Source organism: Apteryx rowi, unplaced genomic scaffold, assembly GCF_003343035.1.
Source record: "Apteryx rowi isolate R43461 unplaced genomic scaffold, aptRow1 scaffold_157, whole genome shotgun sequence".
Lineage (NCBI taxonomy): Eukaryota > Metazoa > Chordata > Aves > Apterygiformes > Apterygidae > Apteryx > Apteryx rowi.
Window position 1 is genome coordinate 1,456,467 of NW_020447830.1, and position 10,514 is coordinate 1,466,980.

The 10,514-nt window shown below is 41.1% G+C and overlaps 1 protein-coding gene across 1 annotated transcript; it reads left to right on the forward strand.

Annotated features, from left to right (window-relative positions):
* Positions 1-2,160: 2,160 nt before the first annotated feature.
* ADGRF4 (adhesion G protein-coupled receptor F4) lies at positions 2,161-10,280 on the forward strand. The gene is made up of 8 exons (XM_026059389.1): positions 2,161-2,238; positions 3,103-3,139; positions 3,263-3,423; positions 3,996-4,280; positions 5,042-6,403; positions 7,094-7,135; positions 7,231-7,290; positions 10,255-10,280. Exons 1-8 carry the CDS (start codon positions 2,161-2,163, stop codon positions 10,258-10,260), a joined length of 2,031 nt encoding a protein of 676 aa, XP_025915174.1. The 3' UTR covers positions 10,261-10,280.
* Positions 10,281-10,514: the final 234 nt, after the last annotated feature.

Genomic DNA, 10,514 nt, shown 5'->3' on the forward strand with positions numbered 1-10,514 from the left:
GTACTTCTGCCACTGCCCTTCAAATATAATTCCCAGCAAAGATGGATGAATGGAGGTGCAAGCTGTCCTTCATCCAGAGGACAATTTCCCCAAAGGATGTGTCAATTTGCTATAATTTCCAATTGTGGCACCTTGAATTAAGAACTCAGCTGCTCCTTACAGACCTTTCTCAAACAAACATGCAGTGCCTGAGGTTGGACCAGGAGATCACTGTGTCTGATACCCTGTTTTCTCACTGTGTGTTTCTGTTAATGGCATCAGATGGTTTATCTGCTCCATCTGAAGTACCATAATTTGGGGGGAAGGGGAAGAGGGGCAGGGAGAGAGAGAGGAATAGGTGTGTATACGTTCACATGGGCTCATGTCAATATATGCGTGTTCTTTCCTTAAAGTGACTGAGTTGCTGCTGCATTGCTTGTTTTGCCTTAAGTGTGTATTGCTGCCTAGTGGTTATTTCAGTGTGTTCTTACAGTGGTGAGACTCTGGGTAGTTTCATGATGAGTCAAGCAATGYAACTAAACCAGATTAATGTTTCACTGGTAGATGGGTCATTATCTAAATAGGTCTTATGTACCTGGACCTATCCCAGATTTTTACCTTGCTTAAAGATAACAGCCCTGGGTGGAGTTACATCAGTGATTAAATATAAAATGAATATGTATTACTAATGATGAAACACAATGAACTCAAGGATTCCCAGGTGTGAAATAGAATTAGGGCTGAGAATAAGCGATAAATATTTAAATATTTAAAATTTAAATCAGAAGAGAAGTCAGTACAGTTCTTACCTGAAATCTGTAGGTATTTCCTGGCTACATCTTGTACTCTTCTAGTTCTCTTATCATTATCAATTTTATTTCCTTAGAAGAGCTGATGGTCACTAGCTTTAAAATCAGGAAGCCTTTTTACTAAAATTAGCAGCTGTGTGTCTTGCCCTTTGATGCCATCAGAGGGTTAGAATTTGGAATATCCTGAATACAAGAATACCTCTGTGTTCCATCAATGCAGGACTCCTATTTGAACATCCTCTGTGCTAATCGATACTTACCTTGAAGAAATGTGAGTGGCTCCTAYTAAAACCCTGATGTGAGTAGCCTTGTTGTGTGTGTACCTCCCGAAATCCAGCTGTTATCCTCCTTTGTTATCTTGCATTTGTCTCCTGCTTTAGTATTTTAGCTCACACATCTTATGTATTTTATTTTTTTAGATCATGGCTTAATCTGCTAAAACATCCCGTGATTAAAGGTCAGTGTCTCCTCTCTGTCAAATCTGCAGCAGCTGTCGCTTTTGCCCTTGTAGCTGACTCTGGGCATGTATGGCATCTGCTAATAATCAGATTTTATGCAACACATTACTTTTCCTCGTTTCCTTTCCTGGATTATCTCCCCCCCCAAGCTTGTATGCCTGTAACAAGCTGCGTCTCAGGGTAATAAGCTTTTACCAAGAACCGTAAGAAATGCTGGGGGAGGCAGAGGCCTGAATTCTCCTGCAGGGCAAATGACGCGCGACTTCGGTCTGATCCTGGTTTCRTGGATGTAATCACGGGGATGGGAAAGGCTGGGCGTTCCCGCAGGTCAGCAGGCGGCAGYGCGGCTGCCTGCAACCTCCGCATGATTTGGGTTGCGCTGGATCAAAGCTGGCCGCGGCGAGCGGAAAGGGCCTTCCTTCGGCAGCGTCCGGGTGGCACCTGCTGGCGGCCGTGTCCGCACGCGATCGTTTTAATTTGATATCCGAGCCTCGAGGGCCCGAGCTTTCCGGCTATCCTGCGTGGCAGTTCGCATCGGTGACTGCCTGAGGGGAGCCACAGAGTTGGACGCTGCGCAGAAAAGGCCCCGTTAAATCACTTCCAAAGGGGCCCACGGGCTGAAGTGTTTTAATAAGCTCTTCACGTCACAGTTTACAGTAAACTGTTAGTGTGGCAGCTTCCAGTGTTGACCAAACTTATTTAAGGAAAGGCTCACAACTCATTTGTATTTGTCAGTAAGAAACTAATACGTGTTAAATGTCTGAAAACCACCCTGTGAGCCCGGTAAGGACAGTCTTTGGGACGGGTTTAGCTGCTGTCTTACTAGCGACTGGATTCTGGTCAAAAGTGCCAACAGAGGTGTCATCTTGTTTAACGCACCTGTCTTCCAGGAGGAAAGCAGTAGGTGCGCGGCAATGGCTCGGAGGCTAGTCCAGTGCCTGGTCCTTTGGGCTGTGCGGTCCCTCCTGGCCGAGTCGCGCGGCGCTGCCGGGGTGAGTCAGCAAACGAAGCCGGGACGCCGAACCCTGCAAACCACAAAGCACCGGCGGGTGCTCTGCTGTCTGGCACAGAAGTCTGCAACGCTTAATCTGGTGGGAGAAGAGAAAGCACTGACTCACCCTGGTTTATTCAGAATTGTCTCTCTCACTAAGGGCTAGGTGTTGCAATGGCTTGGACAGCTCTGCTGGTAAAAGTGGRCTTTCAGGGTGGAAAAACCCTGCTTGCAGGGAGAGGATTGGGCAGATCAAGAAGTCTGGGAGGACAGCAGGGACTGAGGAGAAAATACTTCCAAGCACACCAACTGACCTAACTCTTGGAGTGTTAGAAATTCAGCCTACACTACCAAGCAATAACAATGTGGTTTCAAAGGCATCATATAGCTAAGCTTTATTGCAGACTAACACGGTTTGACTGGCAAGAGTCAATCCTCAGCCTGTCTGGTGGTAGATGATAAATCATTTGATGAAGCAGTGAAAGCCAGGTCCGATCAGCCATCCTAGAAGGAATCTGGCTGTCCTATATACCCTCCCAGCAACTGGCCCTGCCTGCAGTACCCCCAGCTCAGTGAGTTGTTTTCCAGTCAAAAGAGGAGCAAAGCAACTGTTGATATTCTATACCACTGTAGTTTTATCTTCTGGCAAAAGACACAAACAAATCCTTATGCATCAACATAAGAATACTTGAGAGCTTAAGCCTAATACAGGCTTTTTGACTTTGCTGCTATGGTGGCATGTGCTATTCAGTCCACTAGTTCCCCTTGAAATTGCTTTCCTAGTTTGTGCCAAGAAGTCCTCTTTTTTTCTTTTTCTTCATTTTTAACATTCAGTGTACACATTCTACTTTTCCTTATTTTTCAGGTTCTCAGTAAAGAATCAAAGGCTGGTAATCAACAAGGTACAGTGAGTAGTTCAGTGTCTTATTTTTTTTGAAGTGTTATCTGTGGTTGATACTCACCCCTATGGACCATGGTATTCTGTCATATACCTTAGAACAATACCTGCTTGATTTATTTTCCAGATGGGTGTGTAAGCCTCATTCCCTGCAAAGATAACAGAGATGTTTGTGTTCAGCCTTGTTCTCCTTCCTTCCATGGGGAGACGAGCTTTGTCTGCAAAGACAAAAAGTGGCAAATGTTCACAGATGCTTGTGCGAATCTGGATATTCAGTCACTTTTTCAGGTGATGTAACTGCTATGCATCTACTTCAGCAATGGTCATAACTTCTTGCAAAGGCCCTTTCACCCACATATCCTTTAAATCTTGAGCAAAGGGAAAAAGATGGGATCCTAGGATACTTGTCACCGTGGTAACATGCTTTGACTTCATCTTAAATGAAGTGATGGTAAATGAGTTGGTACCTGGGAGATTCCTGTGTGGAAACAATTCAGAAATGAAGTTGCCTTATTCACTTTGGCTAAAGTCCTTTGCGTTTGTAAGCCAAGATGATGATATACTTGGGTGAACCTGAGAAACCAGCAAGACAAATGTGTGTAATAATTAGATGATTTGTGGTAAATTCCCTGTAAAATAAAGAACTTTTTTGAGGTCATTTCAAGGATAACACATTAGTTCTTGTTACACCTTCCTTCATGTGTGTTGTGCAGGCAAGGCATTCTTTGTAGTTGATAAATAGCTCTTGATCTTGGGTTTCAGGCCTTCCAGCACATTCATTGCACACCCCAGCGTTGTAGCAGTAGCCCCATAATCTCATTCTGTTTGTTAATTCTCTCAATTTATTTTCCTCCCTCCAGAGAATCTCTGAACATGGACCCTTTCTGAACCCTGAAGAACACGTTAGTTTTGCTGGAGGACACCTCCCTTTTGTGGGGAAAGGAAGCCCAATGAAGCCTGGAGATGGAGCAAAATATTCTGGTGCTGATGACCATGGGAATGAGAACTGCCAAGCTGATTTTTCATGCATTATTCCAGATATCTTGTCTTCACCAGCTATTCCAGGAAATATTGCTGATATAGTGGACTTGCTAAAGCAGATCTCCCGGGAGTTATCAGGGAAAGTCAGTAGGGGAAAAATGCAGGTATTTCCTTTTATGGGCTTCAAGAGGATGTTTCCAAGCTTGACAGAGCATCCATACAGTGTTTCTTTCTTATAGACATTATCCAATGAAGTGCTGACTGCAAGTTACAGAGAGATGACCTGGAAATAGTTTCCAAAGAGGGCCATTTTTTGTAGTCAGAAAATGTGACCTACTCATGTATGGTGGAAATCCTCAGCTTCAGCTAGAGTTGGAATTTGCTTTCTTTAAAAATAAAAGGTTGCACCAGCTGCTGTAAACATGGGAGACCAGTACAGGGAAGAATTTATTTTTAAAGTATAACATTGTAGAGAAGGCAGCCTTGGAGATGTTGAAGTAGTACCACGCCTATGTTGTCATGTGTTGTGTGATGAAAACAGAAATCCCTCCCTGGTGAGCTCAGAAAGCAGAGAGGTGGGGGAAGAAATGTAGGGAGGGGGAAATGAGCAGAGTTGCCAAATGGGTCAGACTATGAAATAGAATTTAAGTGTCCTGACTTTTGCTTTATACTATTTATACTAAGCATCTTTTGAGCATGATGTGAAGAGGGAAGGAAAATTCTGGCAGTGACTCACCTCAATGAGATGTTTGGGTGTGGCTGGCATAGGTCATGGGAACCTGTGCTTACTGTAAAGGGAACACACCCCTTTGAAAAAAAAACACTCTTTAAATTAAATGAGCCTTTCTGGAGACTCTGCCACTGAATTACTACAACTTGTTTCATTTAACATTGAAAATGACTTATTTTTTCTTGTCTGTTTCAGAGTTACAGCAGAATAGCAAACCATGTTCTCAATAGCTCCATCGTTTCCAGCTGGGCCTTTGTAAGGGATAGGAATGCTAGTTCAGTATTACTGGACTCGGTGAACTTATTTGCTGGAAAACTTCTTCTAACAAATGGGTCAGAAAGTGTACAGGAACAATTTATTTCTACAAAAGGCTACAGCATACATAAAAATACTGCAGGGAAAAGCTTTGATTTTTCTATGGAGTTCAACTCAGACAATATCACTGGGCATGTGTTCATTCCAGAAGAAGAACTTCTGAAGCTATCTAAAACTTCCAAAGCCATCAGCATCGCATTTCCAACTCTTGGGGCCATTATAGAAACCAGCCATTTGGACCCTGTTTTTGTGAATGGAATGGTTTTATCAGTGGCTCTGCCAGAAGAACTTCAGCATATTTTGCTTACCTTTGAAAAGATCAATAAACTGGAAAGTGTCAAAGCTCAGTGTGTTGGGTGGCACTCTGCTGAAAGGAGATGGGATGACAGAGCGTGCCAGATTAAGTCAGATGACGTCAGCAGTGTTGTTTGCTTCTGCAAGTATCACCGCCAGACGTTCAAATCCTTCTCCATTCTTATGTCACCCGCCAAGTTACGAAGTGCAGTGCTGGATTACATTACGTGTGTGGGGTTAGGCCTCTCAATTTTCAGCTTGGCTCTGTGCCTTACCATTGAGATTGTTGTCTGGCATCACGTTACAAAAACTGAAATAACTTACATGCGCCATTTTTGTTTAGTGAACATAGCTACATCGCTTCTCATTGCTGACATTCTGTTCATTTTAGCAGCTATTGTGCATGATACAGCCCGAAACTACCAGCTGTGTGTAGCTGCCACTTTTTTTCTTCACTTTTTCTATCTTGCCTTGTTTTTTTGGATGTTTAGCCTGGGCCTCCTTATTCTCTATGGATTGTTATTAGTTTTTTTTAAGATAACAAGATCTGTGTTCATAGCTACAGCATTCTCTATTGGATATGGATGTCCTTTAGTCATATCTGTCCTCACTGTTGCTGTTACTGAACCAAGGAATGGGTATTTAAGGGCTGAAGCCTGCTGGCTCAATTGGTATGAGACCAAAGCCCTGTTGGCCTTCGTTGTACCTGCTCTGAGTATTGTTGCTGTGAATCTGATGGTGGTGTTGGTGGTTGTGGTGAAGACAGGAAGGTCCTCTGTCGGAGAAGGTTGCAGGTCACGAGATTTGAGCAACATGATCCGAATCAGCAAAAACGTTGCCCTCCTGACGCCTGTTTTAGGCCTCACCTGGGGGTTTGGATTAGCGACGACTGTTGATAAAAGCTCTCTCGCGTTCCATGTTACATTTGCACTACTTAACGCCTTCCAGGTAAACATATATAATAGTGCGTGCTGTACCTTTGCTGAGCTTGGGAAAAGGTRGGCCATCTAAGAGGGGTTGGCAACATGCAGCATGCATGAAAAACTGGCTCTAAGCTTTCCTTTCAGCTTAACTATTTTACATGGTAGGCACACCAGACATCCTGAATTGACACAGTAGATGCAGATGGGTAGTGAAAACGAACCAGTAGGTGTAAAATCAAAGGAAGAATTAGAATGTTTGGTTATACTGAAAACAAAATACCATGGTTAATGTCCATTAACTGCAAAAATATACAGAAGATTCTCACTTACCATTGAAGATAATTTCATTTAACTCTTTAATGTAAAAGTCAATGTTACCTGACATACCACTGTATGTCCAGATTTTCTTAGATCTTCTTGGCTAATACTGCTATTAAGTGGGTTGAAAAAATTCTGGTATGTAACCCATCAGTCCTGTTCGTAATGAGATTAAACATGGATTATATATTCATTCTTGACGTTCCAGGAGAGTCTATGTGACCTGGGGTGTATAAGCTCATTTTGAACATTGCAATTACCTAAGTCATAGGTGATGAGATTTATTACATTGACAAAAATATTATTTCATCTCTCCATAGGGAAACAACAATCTAGAAGCATTTAAGAAATATCATGTGTTTATGCTGTTTTTGTTAATTCTTTTGCAATTTTCTAGGGTTTCTTCATCCTGTTGTTTGGGACACTTCTGGATAGAAAGGTACTCGGGTCACTTCAACACCTATCCTTGATTATTTGATGATTTTATACACTTTGAGAGACTGTTCCATTTAATCTTTTTTTTTTAATCTACAGACAAGAGAAGCCTTAAGGATGAACTGCCTTTCATCAAAGAGGAAGTGTGGTCTAGCAAAGGTAACTTTTTTTTTCACCCCCTCTTAGCAGCTTACTTCTGAATTTTATGCCATCTTATGCACGTGCTCATTTGTAAATAGAGGAAATGGAGCAATCCACTTATCTTACATGGTTTAATATTTATCTAAGACAAGTGCTTGCAGATAAACATACAGGTATCCTGGAGGTATGTTGCAGGTATTAAGCTACTAAATACTAGAAGTGGCAGTCTGTAGGCTTTAATGGTCACCACCACATAACCTACTGATGTTGTTACAAAGTATAAAATAGCACCTTATTCTTATCTTTTTATCCATAGATATCAAAGCTGTTTAGAAAAAGAATGTATATTATTTTTCTCATCTATAAAATAGAGATACTTTAAAGTTACTGAGTAATGAACAGAATAAGAAGTGCAACACAAATGATCTATTTGTCGTCTTCACAAAAATATGACTCTGTGTGGCCCCAGGGCTGCTCTGGATTGCCAGAGGGTGATTCTGTCTCCAGCTCAATGTCTGTTCATGATGGAAACCACTCAGAGCCCAGCCAATACCAAATGGTGCAGACCAAAGCTGTGTACTCATGATAGCCTGAATTTCTTAAATTTTAAATATCAGGGCAATTCATAAAAATAAAATGTTTAAACCTGGAGGAAACTACTATGTTTCAAGAGCTCCCTACAAAATGTTGAAGGAATTGATGTGATGACATCATTGAGTTAGTATTTCCTACCTCTGCTGGAAAAACTTTGGCTGCTGTTAGGTTTCTTCTGTTACCAAGGCTTAATAACTTTGCACTGTATTTATACAAGGAAATGCCCTCTAGCTATCTCAAAACAATTAGCTGTGGTGCTCCAACTCTCCACAAAAAGAAACTGTCAGTTCAGTCTGGACTTTAAAAAACAAAGTTCTTTCCCTGCTTTTCTCCAGTCTATTCATTAATCAATCTTGTTTCTATCCTGACGGCTGCAGAGTTTCTTCTAGTAAGAGCATGTCCAAATGTACTTGGCTTACGAGGAGAAAAAAATGGAGGGAATAAGGGAACTGTATCTCCTTTCTGCTATTAGCATTTCCTGGTGGGCTTAGGGTCAACTGGTGCACGAGTGGCTGCGTTTCTGACAGAGCTTTCGTTAGAAAGGGTTTCTCGGACCAAGCACGGATTTTCTCATCTCATCTGGGCTAACCCATCTCATCTGTACTAACCGATTCCTTGACTAGTTCTTCACCTGGGAGCAAAGTACATGGGAGACCTCTGTCCACGTGACTTAATCATGAAGCAAATTTAAAGCTTGCTTTCACACATCTTTATTGAGGAGTTATCTGAGGATCCAATTTTAAGTTTTTAAGTGACTGCCTGAAACGTACGTGCCTATGTATACGCATATGCAGTTTATCTTGCTTGTCAGAGAGGAGTAATATCTTTTCCATAAAATCTGTTCTTATTTAGTATGTGTTTTCTTTTCTTTATGCCCTGTGTCTAGAATTTAACCATTCTTCTTGCTTTTACAGTTATTTCTATTTGTAATGTCTATCCTCTCAGCAATCATTTTGTCAAAATATAGCTGTAGAGTTAGCATGTTCCTTTCAATAACAAAGCTCTTGTTTCCTTTTTTGCATATTGACCTTATTTCTGAAGACCAAGAGTGTGAAGGCTGAAAATCTGAATTTTTTTTTCCCCTTAACTTTAAGTCCGTCTATCCAGCCCTCTAGTCAATTAGAGTGTTGTACCATTCCTGTCTGGTGTTAATAAAATCAGGAATATTTTATGGAAAATAGTTCTCTACAACTTGAAACAACATAAATACAAGTTCTGCTTCATGTTATAATATGTTTTTTTTTGGAGGGGGGGGTTGGCTGCATAGCAACCCGTTCTCTTCCCTCAAATACTTTTGGTAGGTAAGAGTTTCCAAACTGAGACACTAAAAGAAAGCTTTATTAGAGAAACAAACCCATCTAGATAGGTACATCTTAAGATGTGTGAGGAATTATGCATATTTTGGAACAGATCTTTGCTTTAAAAGATGCAGTAAAAAAAAAAATGTAAACCCAGTGTTTATGTAGTATTTTATAAAAACTTTCTTAGCCTTACTTTCCTTTCTCTCAGAGATAAGTATGCTTTCTCAAAAATACAAATTGAGGTATAGATGATTTTACGCTCAGTCTTGGTACTGGGGAAGTGAGGAACTCTGTGCAGGTGAACATGAATATTTTCTTTCCTGTGACTCAGGCACCAAGCACTATTTAATGGAGAACAAGTATTATGTATAATGTTACTTATTAAGATAAATCAAGGTGTCTTTCTAATATCCACACAGAGTATGAAGTCTTGTTCTACAACTTTTCTGCTTTCTCGGTTGGAAAGTTTCAATTCTGCTTGAATCACCGCCAGTATAATATTCTGGAAACAAAAGATGGATATATCGATAGTCCTGTGACTCAACAACATTAGCTAAAAGTATTAAGTGATCTCGCTGAGCAAAACTAGATACAAAAGCCATGAATGCATGTGGCTAAGAATTTGGGATGATGCTGTTGCTCAACTTGGAGGAACAGATCACATGTAAATGTTCATCATTGCATAACAGGGGGAGAAAAATGTTTGTCATCCACTTGTGATCTTGGGTGTAAATATGGAGCATAACTCAACAGAGCTGGAAAAGTTTGCCACACCTGAAACACATGGCATGGTTATTAAAAAAGATTTTGTGTCTGAGAGCTTCATAATGGGACACTGATATGCCTGCATATCTGGACTTGTAATGGCAAATACTTAAAAAGTATTTAGAAGGAATATGCAGAATCTCGCTTCAGGTCCTTTAATTTCTCCAGACTCATAAGAGCCTTTCTTATAGTTCAGACTTTAAGATGACCATCTACTGTGAGGTTTCTTGCAGGATTTTCTGAGGCACCTCTTGTCTGAAATGGGACCTCCATCTATATGGATGAGATATTTAATCTGACCTGAAATTTTCTTTTCTCCTAGTCCTAGTTGCAGACAGCGGTCTTCAATGGATCTGACCAATGAGAGGAAAAGGAGAAATACTCTTGTACAGAAATCCTGTTTTGAGATGAGCCTTACTGGCTGACCAGCTTGGAGCGTGGACAACTTTGTCTTGGAGTGTGACCACAGGAAGCCTCATGAAAACCAGAGGAGAAATAGCCTTGAACATGCTGTCAGGAATAGGAGACAATTGGTGTTGCTGCAGCCCTTAGAGGAAACACAGTGATACATACGGGTTGTTT